Source organism: Melanerpes formicivorus, unplaced genomic scaffold (assembly GCF_026170545.1).
Source record: "Melanerpes formicivorus ecotype bairdi unplaced genomic scaffold, bMelFor1.0.p_v2 SCAF_28, whole genome shotgun sequence".
Taxonomy (NCBI): Eukaryota; Metazoa; Chordata; class Aves; order Piciformes; family Picidae; genus Melanerpes; species Melanerpes formicivorus.
The window spans coordinates 6,344,187-6,358,900 of NW_027142380.1; the positions used below are offsets into that span (position 1 = coordinate 6,344,187).

Consider the following 14,714-nt stretch of genomic DNA (forward strand, 5'->3'; position numbering starts at 1 on the left):
GGTTGAGCCTCTCTCAAACATGAAGACATGACCCACCAGGAGGGCTTACCCAGCCCAAGGGACATCCTGTCCCTGCAGCAGCATCCACCACTCTCACATCATGCTCAGCTGGAGATGGTCCAGCCCAGGTGGATGAGAGCCCAAAGCTGGTGCTTGCTGCCCATCCCCTCTATGCCACCTGCCCTGCACCCAGCCACACTTTTCCACTCAAGCCATGGGCACACACAGCTGCAGCTGGGACTTTCAGCTGCTTTCATGAGAGTTTAATTAAGCAATAAGCGATGACAAGGCAAGCGTGTTCACACAAGATAAGTGTCTGGGGCTTATGCCATGGAGCAAAGGCCTAGAGTCACTTACTTATCCAAAAAGTTATGACAAACTAGAGAGCTGCAGGTTTTGAAGTGGCTCTTCTGCTGGAGTATCTATTTTCTGCAGATCAGACAGTTTCTATATTGCTCATTATTCCCAGGTCCCTCCCCTCTGCTTCTCACTTGCTGCCCAGCTCCATGGCTCCTAATTGCTTGGTTTGGATCTCTCGACCTCAGAGCCGTTAGGCTTAAAATTAGCTTCTAAAAGTTGATCTTTCCAAGCCCACTCCTCACATGTTAACTCTTGCCCAAGTCCTTGTACACTCTGTCCTTAGAGGATCATCTTGCAACAGACAGTGCCAAAATGAACATCACAAGCCAACAGCATCAATCCCAACCAAAGAAATGCTCAAAACAGGAGATGCCTTTCCGAGCTTTCTGGGGCAGTCATAGATTTTAGCCTCTCAGATCTTCCTCAACAGTGAGTATACTGAAGAGGCTTTCAAAATGGATTTTCTTCCTGTGAAAATGGGGAAGGGAAGAGAAGCTCTGAACTCCATCACATGGAAGTACCTATCCGGCAAAAACAAAGTGCTGCTTCTTTGAGCTATTCCCTCAATGACCAAGGTGCAGAGGACGTGGTAAAGCAACAGAGCCAACTGACCCAGCTACACAAGTGGCTCTGCCTTGGAAGCCCTTCAAATAATTAAGCACACAAGGCATAAATTTACCAAGATATGAAAAGCAAATGAGGTCAGACTGCTCTCATTTTCCTCACAGACCGTAAAGAAAACAGAAACTCCACCAATATTAAGAGTATGATGCTTGGTCCTCTCTGCCAGCACAGCTCTGTCTCTTAAGACCTGGGTTTTTTCAGACTCTGAACCAGCAGAGCTTTGCCAGCAAAAGCCCTAAAGTAATGCAATTACATTGGCCAAAATCATCATTTTTGCCAGGGATTTTGTTCTCTCTAGGGGACTGCCTTCAGTATGCAAGCAAAGAAGCCATCAGCAATCCCTTTTAAGTACAGACAACTCTTCAGTAAACACAAGAAAGAAAAGTTAAGTACAACTGGTTAAAGAAACTGTATTAAAACTCAGCACTATTAAAGATAGGTTAAACAATGAAAATATTTAAAATACAGGGGTTTAAGAAAAAAAAACCAACCCCCCAACCAAACACCCCAACCCCCCAACCAAACCAAACACCCCAACCTCCCGACCAAACCAAAAACAACCCAAACCCCAACCTCCCAACCAAACCAAAAACTCCAACCCCAACCCCCCAACCAAACCAAAACCAACCCAAACCCCAACCTAAAAAAAGCAAACCAAACCCCAACAAAAAAACCAAAACCCCAAACCCCAACCAACAAACCCCCAAAGCCCTAACAAAAAACCCCACACCCAAACCCCAAACCTATTTATAATGCCCCGGTAACAAGAGACCAGCAGATTCCAAACTACTTTATGTTGTAGTTAAATAGCAGAACAGGCAAGCATCACACCTCCAGGACCTAAGCCCTCTCTAAAAATGTCACTTTGACATTTGTTTTCTTGATCAAACCCATAGCCAGCTCTTTTCAAGACCTCCCTGGCAATAAACAAAGCCAAGTGGTAATTTTCTCTTTGTGGAAGTCAGTACTCACCTAACGGCGAAGTACAAAGTTGCTGGGCCTGGTTTCTTGGGCAAGTCATGGTCCAGAACTCTGTGATCCAGCTGCAGCCAGACATTCTGACCTCTGTGGAAACAGGTTGGGGAGGGGGTTAAAAACTGGGACAAGAACTTACAGAAATTGGGCTCATTGCAGTGCTTGTGTTTACTCCCAGCGTGAAATTCAGCTCTGAGGCAGACAAACATCTCAGCAAATTATTTCTTTTCTCTCCCCTCCACCCCCCACCCCCCCTTCAGGTTTTGATGCCATTCAGGCTGGGGAGGGACTTCTTAGGATATCATGTAGTGATAGGACTAGGAGGAATGGAATGAAGCTGGAGGTGGGGAGATTCAGACTGGACGTGAGGAGGAAGTTCTTCACCATGAGGGTGGTGAGACCCTGGAATGGGTTGTCCAGGGAGGTGTTTAAGACCAGACTGGATGAGGCTCTGAGCAACCTGATCTAGTGTGAGGTGTCCCTGCCTATGGCAGGGGGGTTGGAACTAGATGATCCTTGTGGTCCCTTCCAACCCTGACTGATTCTCTGATTTCTGGATGGCAGAGAAGCCTCTTTGCAGTTGTATTTTCACCTGCACACAAAAGTCACACCGTGGCACCCAGAAAACCCAGGTATTATTGAATTACCCTCTGACTCCTGATGTCTGGCAGGAGGATCTGATTCCTGATTGAAGTAGGAAGGAAGACACAAAGAAAGCAAAAGTCTTCCAAACCACTATAACCTTCTTGAGGACTGTAGGGACAAGGGGGAGTGCAGAAGTCTGTGGCTGCCCAAAAAGCTGTGGCATGGGTGCCCTCCGGAGGCCACACATTCTCTTCTGAGCACCTAGCCCAGTCCTGTACACCCAAAGCAGCCTCTGGAGTACCAGCGGTCACAGCCAACAGCTTTCAGGTATTCCCCTGGCAGCACTTTAAAGCTCAGTGAAGGAGCATCAACAACCAAAAACCTCCAGAGGAATTTCATGGCACCTCTTCTGGGGGAAGAAAGAAGCCAAGCACAAACTACCCTCAAGGGCTTTACAGAAGAGCTGGAATAAGGTATTTTTCAACACTTGAAAGGACAAGGATGTGGCAAATATGTTCTGGAGAGAGCCCAAAATGAGAGTGGCTGGTAAAAATAGCACACTGCTATGGTTGGACAACCAGCTCCCACCAGCTCCATGAATTTGGCCCCTTTTCCCAGGGCAACCTGCACTTGCAGGTAGGAACTGCCATGGCAGGGTGGCCCCAAATATGTCTCTCACAATGTGTAAGTCAAGGCTTCCATCCAGGACACTACAAAAAGTGGCATCAGAGAGCAGCAGGGATTAAATTATTCCCTTTAGACAAAATATTTCTTTAGGGGCTGGCAGAGCTCCATTTCCCCACTGCCTTAAGCAGCTCTGCTCCAGCTCTGTTGGGGAACTGAAGGCAAATCTTCTAGAGATGCTGGCCCTGGGAAGCAGAGTCCTGCCTCTGAGTTTCAATCCTGTGCCCATCAGATTGTATTTCACTGAAGTGCTGAGCGAGGAGTCTAAACACCAGCTGAGATTTCAATTAAGGAGCTCCAGGTTAATGCTACAGAAATGGATCTCCCACGACACTCCTGAGTCTGGCTGTAGCACCTTGCCCTGACCACTGGCAGCTGCTGGAAGAGGGTGGCAGGGGATGGGCAGCATCACATCAGCACTGAGGACAAACTCCATCCAACACTGGGGAGTGAGGGCTGTGTATTTGGATCACGTTCTGGTTTTGCAGCTCTTGTTGGCAGTTTGCAGAGTATCTTGGATACCTAAAGGTGATAAGGAAGCTAGAGGAAAGTTGTTATGGGGAGGACTAACATCAAATATGAGGTTATTAGGTTATTTCTTGTAGCCTTCACTACAAGAAGGACATTGAGGTGTTGAACCAGGTCCAGAGAAGGGGAACAAAGCTGGTGAAGGGTCTGGAGGGCATGTCTTATGAGGAGTGGCTGAGGGAACTGGGGCTGTTTAATCTGGAGGAAAGGAGTCTCGGGGAAGACCTCTCTACAAGCATTATCTCCTTTCAGCCTGGAAAATATTTTCCAAGTATATTCTGGTTTGTGCCTTCCCCTTTCCACAGCCTAGCAGCACAAGCATAAGGGGAGAGAGAAGGGGAGAGAGAAGGGGAGAGAGAAGGGGAGAGAGAAGGGGAGAGAGAAGGGGAGAGAGAAGGGGAGAGAGAAGGGGAGAGAGAAGGGGAGAGAGAAGGGGAGAGAGAAGGGGAGAGAGAAGGGGAGAGAGAAGGGGAGAGAGAAGGGGAGAGAGAAGGGGAGAGAGAAGGGGAGAGAGAAGGGGAGAGAGAAGGGGAGAGAGAAGGGGAGAGAGAAGGGGAGAGAGAAGGGGAGAGAGAAGGGGAGAGAGAAGGGGAGAGAGAAGGGGAGAGAGAAGGGGAGAGAGAAGGGGAGAGAGAAGGGGAGAGAGAAGGGGAGAGAGAAGGGGAGAGAGAAGGGGAGAGAGAAGGGGAGAGAGAAGGGGAGAGAGAAGGGGAGAGAGAAGGGGAGAGAGAAGGGGAGAGAGAAGGGGAGAGAGAAGGGGAGAGAGAAGGGGAGAGAGAAGGGGAGAGAGAAGGGGAGAGAGAAGGGGAGAGAGAAGGGGAGAGAGAAGGGGAGAGAGAAGGGGAGAGAGAAGGGGAGAGAGAAGGGGAGAGAGAAGGGGAGAGAGAAGGGGAGAGAGAAGGGGAGAGAGAAGGGGAGAGAGAAGGGGAGAGAGAAGGGGAGAGAGAAGGGGAGAGAGAAGGGGAGAGAGAAGGGGAGAGAGAAGGGGAGAGAGAAGGGGAGAGAGAAGGGGAGAGAGAAGGGGAGAGAGAAGGGGAGAGAGAAGGGGAGAGAGAAGGGGAGAGAGAAGGGGAGAGAGAAGGGGAGAGAGAAGGGGAGAGAGAAGGGGAGAGAGAAGGGGAGAGAGAAGGGGAGAGAGAAGGGGAGAGAGAAGGGGAGAGAGAAGGGGAGAGAGAAGGGGAGAGAGAAGGGGAGAGAGAAGGGGAGAGAGAAGGGGAGAGAGAAGGGGAGAGAGAAGGGGAGAGAGAAGGGGAGAGAGAAGGGGAGAGAGAAGGGGAGAGAGAAGGGGAGAGAGAAGGGGAGAGAGAAGGGGAGAGAGAAGGGGAGAGAGAAGGGGAGAGAGAAGGGGAGAGAGAAGGGGAGAGAGAAGGGGAGAGAGAAGGGGAGAGAGAAGGGGAGAGAGAAGGGGAGAGAGAAGGGGAGAGAGAAGGGGAGAGAGAAGGGGAGAGAGAAGGGGAGAGAGAAGGGGAGAGAGAAGGATATTTCTTCATCAAAGAATATTTTTCCATCACACTGAGTTGCCAGTGTCAGGGAGAGGTTTCACATTGCAATAATCACACAGCTGTTGAAAATAAGGAACATACTTACGTGTCATCTATAAACGTTATCCCAAAGTATTCCTTTTCTTTCAGGTTGAAGTGTGAGGCCACCAGATCCAGTAACTCCCGAGACAAAAGTTTGGGCTATTTAGAGAATAGAAATCATTTGTTCCAGTTCAGGCCTGTCATACATAATAAGGTTTTCACTGCAAATAGTGACATTGGTTTTCCTGCACTAGCAGCAGGAGGGATTTTTCAATTAAGAAAATACTGTGTACTAGGGGAGCTTGTGCTTTGGGTTCTGTTATGGGAATAAAACTTGCCCAGAAACACAGACTTTTCTTCCCTTACAGATTACAGAACCCCCACCAACACCAGGAGTGCATTCAATGTGCTTTATGAATTTTGGTGAATGCAGAGGGAACTGAGGTTGTTTAGCCTAGAGAAGAGGAGGCTCAGGGGAGACCTTATTGCTCTCTACAACTACCTGAAGGGAGGTTGTAGCCAGGTGGGGGTTGGTCTCTTCTCCCAAGCAACCAGCACTAGAACAAGAGGACACAGTCTCAAGCTGCACCAGGGGAAGTTTAGGCTGGATGATAGGAAGAAATTATTCACAGAAAGAGAGATTGCCCATTGGAATGTGCTGCCCAGGAAGGTGGTGGAGTCACCATCACTGGAGGTGTTTAAAAAGAGACTGGGTGAGGCACTCAGTGCCATGGTTTAGTTGATTAGATGGTGTTGGGTGATAGGTTGGACTTGATCTCCAAGGTCTTTTCCAACCTGGTTAATTCTGTATTCAGAGGAAAAAAAAAAAGGAATGCAGAACTGATGGCAGGCATTTTGCCCACCCTGTACCAATGCTCAAAGGAAACTTTCCTCCCAATCCAGGTCTGAGAAAGGGGTTGTGTGCCTGAGAGCACACCTGTTCATTCCACTCATGAGTTGCTCTAGATAAGAGAGAACTTCAAGCATCGCTTCAGCGTCAGCCCCCAGCAACACAACTAAAGAACACAAGCAGAGAAATCTGGCACCGTGCTACCAGTACTCAAAAGCATCTGTACCTGAACCAGCAGCTCCAAGTTCCTGTCATCGAGGAGATGCACCTGGCAGTGCCGGCCTTCTGTCATCTGCAAAGACAGCAACACAGCCCCGTGAGGAAGAGCAGGGCCTGCAGCTTCCCTGGCTTGCCCCAGCCCACGCGCAGCTCGGCGGCAAGGGCAGTGTGTGGCAAGCATTTAATCTGCACTGACGAGGGAACTGACTCCTGACTGGAGCTGAGCGTCCTTCTCCAAGGACTTGCTCTGAGGAGCTGCCTTAGCACTCCCAGCTCACACCAAATCAGCATTAAGGGTGCTTAGCAGCGCTCAGGATCAGATAAGAGTGACATAAGTGCCGCAGGAATGTAATGCGAGGGTGAACCAGGCTGGCTAGCACCACAGGCACCAGCAGGAGCAATGGCCTCCTGTTCCACTGAGGAGCAGAGATGACCCTTGCAATCCCCATCCATCCAACCATGCTTGCAGATAAGTCAGCCTAAATTTGGTCCATCGACAGAGGACCTGATCTCTGGTCTAGATGGAATCTCTACTAGTAGGTGAATGCTCTTCCTTGGATAACTCTTCACAAGCATTTGAAGTCGTTGCCTCCACAGGGTTCTTATGCAGATCCTTGCACAGGTGCTTAAACAGGATGACTAAGGACAAGATTAGCTTTGCAACTTCTAACTCTGTATCTGGACCACCCTGATTCCCACTTTGTGTCACATTTATCTCTTGCAAGCATGTCCCTTTCTTTCTTTAAGAGGACAGTAATTCAGAAATAGCTGCACATTATGCCCTCTTAATATCTGCCCTTTGAAATCCAATACATTCCCACAAAAGCTTTTACATTATTCAAAATCTGTTCTAATTCTGGCCCTCTGGCTGGCTTTGGCAAGGGCCAGCTCCACAGCTCTCCGGATGCGAGCTGGTGAAGGAAACCTGGCTTTTGTATTTATTCTCCCAGCCCCAGAGTAACTCAATTTCCTGACAGCACAAGTTTCTCACAGACTATAAATTCTGATCTCTGAGCAGTGGCTGAGCGTGGTTTGCTTAGATAGGGGTTCCCAGAGGGATTAAACGGCAACACACAGCGGTTTCTCCTTTCACATCCCTCTGGCTCTGCAGGAATAGGGACGAGGACAGGGCTGAGCTCCACTGCCATCAGCGCCCTCTCATCACCCCCCGCCCTAGGTTGCCGCAAATCTAAACCTCAGAAAGACTTAAAGGCAAACACAATGTACACTCAATTGCAGCATAAGCAAAGAGAGACCTCCCAGCTCCCCAGCCCTGCCCCCGTTCCAACGCGTGGCTGTTTGCTCAGCGAGGGCTGCCCAGACACAGCCTCCTCTGTCACCAGTCAGCCCTAAGAAGCCAAATTAACAAAGCTTTATTGTTTCAACTAATTGAGCTCATTTTGACCAAAAGCTGAGAGAGGGAGTGCCCTCCTGAGGAGCTCTGCAAAGAGGTCAGAGATGACTGTCTGCAGGCACAACTCTGTCTGGGAAACTGGGGCTACGGCACATGTGGCACCAGCACTAGCAATTTACAGCACTCTACATATGTGCCATCACATGGCTCATCAGAACATCGGTGCTGCTGAAGGGACCATTTGCAAAGCGAGTCCAGCTGGAAGAAACCCCTCCCTTTTGATTTCTGCTGCTGCTGTGAATGTGAATTTGTGGAGAACTGCCAGATGAAGAGAGACTTCTTGTGCACACAAGGGTGCAGAGATCACATCGCAGAGACAGCAGCCGTGCCCCCCATGCAAACCATTGCCCCACCCCATGGCACCACACCTTAAGGAGACATCAGAACTGCACTAGTCCACATTCCCAGCAGGGTACCACTTCCAGCTCTTTATCTTTCAGCTTTTGGAAGCAAAGCTGTAGTGTCCTGATTCCAACTCCCAGGGTGCTCCCTGCGATTTATCTGCTCGAGCACGCTGCCTGCAGCCCTTAAGTCCATTATGATGTGATCATGGGTCCATTTGTTCCTGAGAGCTGAAGGTCTGCCATCACACAGCCATAAATAAGTTGCATGTTACCATCAATTAATCATTTCATCAGCACACCCTTCAAGGTGGTGAATATTTCTGGCTCTGGCATACTGTTACCAATCTGCCCCTGTTGTGAAGTGCCTGATCCAATAGTGTTTTAAAATCATTCCCCATCTGTTGCTGGGAGATAGCACAAAGGTTGCCATTATTTAATTTCTAGCTGCTTTAGCTTTCACCCAGTGAAATCACATTAATCACTTCTGACTGTTTTAATTGCCTCTGTTGTCTATCGTTAGGTAAAAAAAGGTTTCCATTATAGCAAACACATCCAGAAAGCCTTGAGCTGAGAGAAAGGAAGGTTGCTGGGAAGATTAAAACATAAAAGAAATACCAGCCATAATCTGCACTTCTATTCAGCTATCCAAGGTAATTGCAAAGCTCCTTAAAAGTAATTAAACATCATGACACCCCTGAAGATAAGCAAGATACTTAGCCCCTATTTTATTCATGAGCAATCATATATGGACACGGTTTAAAATGCTGATTTACAGATAGCATTTAGGACCTGAAGTCTCCAGGAATTTTGTCTCCGAAGAAATCATACAGCTGCTTCCCAGGGTACTGGACAGCTCAGTCAAGGAGTTGCAGAAGATACGGGAGTGTTCAGTGATAAAGCACTGTGAAATGTCATTCCTGTGACAACCCTGTCAGCTCCCCAGCTCTCTGAGGCCATGAGCTCCTGTCATCTCTGGGACACTGTTGCATAGCAGGACAGAACAGCAATGTCCAGGGCCACAAAATGTCTGCTGATGGCTGTAGTTCAAGGAAGAGCTCTGCCCCCCAAGCCCATGCATGCACATCTGAGGGCTACACCCCTGCCAAGACGCTTTCTCCACCTAGGCTGAGAGGTACAACGTGGATACTCACTGTGTGGCATTGGAGCCCTGTCAAGGCATACAAGTCTGCTGGGGTGACTACCAGATCTGCATTTGTAGGCTCCAGCCCATAAACAAAATCACATCAACTAGGAAAGTCCAAGCATCAGCCCTTACCTTCTTCTTACAAACTCAACACTGCAGCAACCAGCACCCTGGTTTTGCAGCTGTGCTAGAGCTCACTCCAAATATCCCCACCCCATTCCTGATGGGGCAGAGAGCACTTCACTTGGTTTACTCAGTACTTACAAACACAATTAGGAACAAATCACTCCCGATTGCTATCACTGAGCAACACAAGCCCATCCTGCCTCAGGAATTTCACCCACCAGAGAGATCATCTCCAGGAGACAACTCTCTCCTCACATGGAATTGCCACCCTGTGCAGGCAGGACTCCTCTGTACAAGACAGTACTCACACTTCACAAGCCTCATTTGTACAGGGGTCAGAGCCTTCAGAGGCTTTTGCAGCCCCAAGACTGCTTCACAAGCTTTGAAGTATCAGTCACCTTACACTGGTCCCATATTGTCAGACAGCAGTGACACAGAGGTATGGCAAAACTGTGGTGCAGAGATGCCACACATTGCAGCATTGTCATGGAAGTGTAGAATCATAGAATCATTTTGGTTGGACAAGACATTCCAGACCATCTAATCCAATCACTAACCCAAGTGCTGTCAAGTTACCACTAAACCAGAGCACTCAGCACCTTCTCTACAGTCTTTTAAATACCTCTAGGTGTCAATGGTCACAGGTATCTGTGGTCTGGTCCTCTTCTCTTGCCTGAAGAAAAGCAGGAGAACTTCATAAGAAGGTCTTCACCACCATAGTATCTCTGGATACATAAAGGGGTTTGGCCATGGAAGAGAGCCTCCAGCTCAGCAGCCAGAGACACTGAGCTCCTAGAGCTGAAGCAGAAAGGACTTGTTTTGAACTCTCCCAGTGACACCAGTGTGATTTATTTGCCTGCAGCACACAGCTTGCAGGCCTATTTCCTCAGGCTCTAGGAAGGGACTTGTAACTCTTGGGGTGCTGGGCTCCTCAAGGACTCAGCACCCTGGGAGCCCCTCACAAATACATTTTCTTTCCTCTTCAATTCAGTGCTCCTTGCTAATTGATTTCCCATGTTGTTTGGCTGATCCATCAGGAGATGAGCACAGCTGTCTGGCTCAGTGAAGAGGTGTCATGAGCAGCCTTGAGATTTATATACATAAACACATTTCTGATTTCAGTTTATTCTCATTGATTTTCTATTGTCTGTACCAATGATCAATTTTGTTACATTTTTTCAACCTGCCACTAAGTTGATCTTTCCAGCAGCTATTTTTAAAAGCTTGCTTTTAGATAAGCTATTAGCCAGTAAAAGAGGTAGCAGCATAAAAAAATCCATGATGTATCCCTGTGTCTCATCTCATTCCCAATAGGATATTAGCAAAGTGATGTAATGCACAGACCCGTTTTTGGCAAAACCAGAGTGGGTAACAATATGAATCCAGGCAGGATCTCAGTCACTTGTATGCTCTGCACACAAGCAAGCAATAAAACCTCACAAATGGAGGAATAAAAAGGAGACAAACACTGTCTGATGCAGAAATGCAATTACATCAAAATATTGCAGGCTGGGCAAATATTGGCAGCAGGCTTTCAGCAACAACCTGATTTACTCAGATCTTCAGTACAAAAGGCAGATAATGAAGGAGAAGAAATACACAGTTCTCAGAATCTCCATGTGTGGAAATGATGAAAGCATAGGGGGGAGATTGTGATTCCATGCAGCAGGTTAACACACTCAGAAAAGCTTTCACAGAGCTGCATTAAACCCCCCACTGTTTTATTTCATGCATCTTGCTCACGGTACAAAAACTGAGAGGAACTCTCCACCTAAAAAATAATCAGGCAGATTTTTCCAAAACATCACTTATTTAAAGAGGAAAAAAAAGAAGAAGAAGAAAAAAAAAAGACAGAAAAAAACCCAACAGCAACCACCAAACAAAACCCAAGCAAACCAAAAACCAGAACCAACCAAGCAACAATAACAAATAAACCCACCCTCCCCTCCCCTTAAACCCCCACAATAACTAACCAACCAAATCAAACCAAAAATACCACAAAACTAAACTACTTCTTGGCTACTTAAACCAATTCCCTGTTATATCCTGAGCCTGAATGCTTATTTGGGAAAGAAAAAAAAAACACCAACCTATGCAGGCTGTTTATGCTATTTCTCTGCAAGCAGAAACTGTGGGCAGTGACTGGCTGGAAAGCAGCCCTGAGGAGAGAGACTTGGGGGTGCTGGTGGATGAGAAGCTCACCAGGAGCTCTCAGTGTGCACTTGCAGCCCGCAAAGCCAATCAGATCCTGGGCTGCATCAGGAGAAGTGTGGCCAGCAGGGCAAGGGAGGTGATTCTCCCCCTCTACTCAGCCCTGGTGAGACCCTACCTGGAGTACTGCCTCCAGTTCTGGAGCCCCTATTACAAGAGGGATGTGGAGGTGCTGGAACGTGTCCAGAGAAGGGCCACAAGGATGATCAGAGGGCTGGAGCACCTCTCCTATGAGGACAGACTGAAGGAGTTGGGGCTGTTCAGTCTGCAGAAGAGAAGGCTCCGAGGTGACCTAACTGTGGCCTTCCAGTATCTGAAGGGGGCCTACAGGAAGGCTGGGGAGGGACTTCTCAGGATATCAGGTAGTGATAGGACTAGGGGGAATGGAATGAAGCTGGAGGTGGGGAAATTCAGGCTAGATGTGAGGAGGAAGTTCTTCACCATGAGAGTGGTGAAGCCCTGGAATGGGTTGTCCAGGGAGGTGGTTGAGGCCCCGTCCCTGGAGGTGTTTAATCCCTGGCTGGCTGAGGCTCTGGCCAGCCTGATCTAGTGTGGGGTGTCCCTGCCCATGGCAGGGGGGTTGGAACTAGATGATCCTTGTGGTCCCTTCCAACCCTGACAGTTTCTATGATAGAAACATCCTCCCTGTTCAAAGCTGGGTGTTGCATGCAATATATTTAGGCACCCATGTGTGTGTCATCCAGTCAGGAAAAAATAAGAAAAAGCAAAATCAACAAAGACAGACACAAAAAGAGAGCAGCTAGACAGGGTGTAAACAGGAAACCTCTAAAAAAAAAAAAAGTTAAGGCCAAAAAAAATAGAAAAGCTGACAGAATAATCAGTCTCCTGAAGCACAGTTTAGGAATGGGAAATCCTGAAGAGTTCAGCTCAGAAGTAACCCTGAATGTGTTGCACTCCTTCCAGAGTAGATGTCACCTCCCAGAACCTCAGTTCTGGGATGTCTCTTGGCACAGTTGTTTGTATCTGTCACTGACTTCTATTTTTAAGCCATTTTTGTCTGTTTGTTTTCAGAAGGTCTGGAGTCTTTGCTACGAGGGAAAGCCAAAAGAAACCCAAACCCTATTAACTCTGTGTCTAAAGAAGAGAGGATTCTACATAAGCTGTACATAGACAAAAATTGGAACTGTTTCCCCTACTGAAATGCTCTGCGGTCTGTGCATACATCCCAGCTGCTCTCATTCGAGATGTGCCATGATTTGAGCTTCAGCAGTCCACATGCAAATGCTTGTGACACAACCACATCGCTCTGATGGACAACTCAACCTGCTCAGGGGCAGGAGTGCTGTGCAAGGGTCTTGCATAGCACTAGGGCAAAGGACAATGGTTTTAACACAGAGAAAGGTAAATTTAGATTGGATATTAGGAAGAAGTTTTTACTATGAGAGTAGCAGAACAATGGAACAGGTTGTCCAGAGAGGTGGTGGAGGCATTCAAGGTCTGTTTGGGTCAGACTCTGAGCAACCAGATCCAGTTGGGGGTGTCACTGCTTACTACAGGGGGATTAGACTAGATGACCTTCAGAGGTCCCTTCCAACCCAGTCATTCTGTGATTCTATAATCCACACAAATACACACTACTGGAAGTTTAAAAGCCACTCCCCAGTCCAGTGAGGGCTCACATCCTTGACAGCTCAAACTCCATGAGAAATCTTTTGGAAGCAGCAGACCTCTTCCCTCAGCTCTTCCCTTCCTCTCAGAATAAACCCTTGTCCCCAGGCATGAGTGTTACTGAGCACCATCATGAGCTCTGCCTGGAAACCACCCGTGTGTGACACCAGGGATTCAATCCCAACTGCACAGAACTGTCTGTGCATGTTTTCCCATAAGCAACTTGCACACAAAATCAAACTGGCCAAACTCCAGAAGATACTACACATCTAATGATGAGAGAGAAAGAGGAAGCATTTTTCACTACCTAAGTGGCTGGCACACAACCTTTAAACCTGCAGTTTTAAAAGTGAGAAATCTGGTTGCAGTGCATCATTAGAACATGGATTGTGAAAACTGAAACAGGCTCATCACAGTGGCTAGAGCAGTCAGAGCACTGAAGAAAATCATACAGATCACCAAAAGAGAAAGAGCAATATTCCCACAAGATGCACATGTCAGTTAGGAAATGCTGGCCTTCTGCCACACCAGCCCAGACTGCACAAAGCATGGGGCATGGGGGAAGTGGGTCCCAAAATCCTGCCACCTTGCTTTTAATCTGCTTTGCAGGTGCATGAGTCCAGAAAGCCAGCCTTGCTCTTAGAAGAGAATTTCACCTCAAAATCCCTACCTGAGCTGCAGTTAACCAGCTATAAAGCACCACCAGTAATTTCCTGTGTGGTTCCCCCTCCCCCCCGCTCCCAATCCCCTTTCTGTAACTCATAAGCCTGTAAGAGATTTCAAAGCTTAGTGTTGAAGCCCCTATGGTGACCCCAGATTTCATCAGCATTTAGATGGTGGGTTTTTTGGGTTTTGTTTTGGTTTTGTTGTTGGTGTGGTTTTTTTTTTTCCCCTTTGGTCCTGAAGGCATTTAGGATCAGATCCTCAGCTGCCTTAGATCAGCACTGCCTCATTGACTTTGATGCAACCAGACGGCTGATGGCTGGCCCTTAAACGTGCACTGCTTGACAAAAATATGGAATAAGATGCAAGAATGTATTGCAATGTGGAGCTGCCCTAACCAGGCACATCTCAGGGAAAAAAAAATAGCCTTTGCTTGTCCTTCTGGAAGGAACGTGCCTGCATACAGCTGGGGGAGGAAGAGGGGAAAACCAAACAAACAAAAAAGAACCACCCCAAAATAAAAACTTATAATGATTTAAATGATCTCAGAGTTTCCTGGTGTGTCTTTTGGGAGAGCAAAGCCTCAGTGTGTTCCAGCATTTGGAATCGCTCGGAGCTTTAAGGAATAAGCAGAAAAATAGCAATCAAGGGGGTTGTTTAAGAACAGAAATCCTCTGGAAACTTTAAGGACCTGGTTTAAGGCCTCCAGAAACTCCTTGATGCATGCTGCTTGCGAGCCTGTCTGCAGCCTGAGGTCCTCCCCGATCCAGTGGAGGTGATGGTCACCAAGTGTCCCACTGTGGAAGGAGCTCAGGGGAAATAGATGGGTAGGAGG

The 14,714-nt window shown here is 47.8% G+C and overlaps 1 protein-coding gene across 5 annotated transcripts in view; it reads right to left on the minus strand.

Annotated features, from left to right (window-relative positions):
• The window catches only part of FRMD4B (FERM domain containing 4B), a 151,469-nt gene that overhangs the window by 63,720 nt on the left and 73,035 nt on the right, over nucleotides 1-14,714 (minus strand). For all 5 annotated transcript variants that reach the window (XM_068154341.1, XM_068154340.1, XM_068154339.1 and 2 more), the window contains exons 2-4: nucleotides 6,356-6,421; nucleotides 5,344-5,438; nucleotides 1,957-2,049 (exon numbers count right to left, since the gene is read on the minus strand). In XM_068154341.1, the coding sequence (XP_068010442.1) occupies nucleotides 1,957-2,049; nucleotides 5,344-5,438; nucleotides 6,356-6,421 (254 nt within the window). The remainder of the gene's footprint in view (nucleotides 1-1,956; nucleotides 2,050-5,343; nucleotides 5,439-6,355; nucleotides 6,422-14,714) is intronic.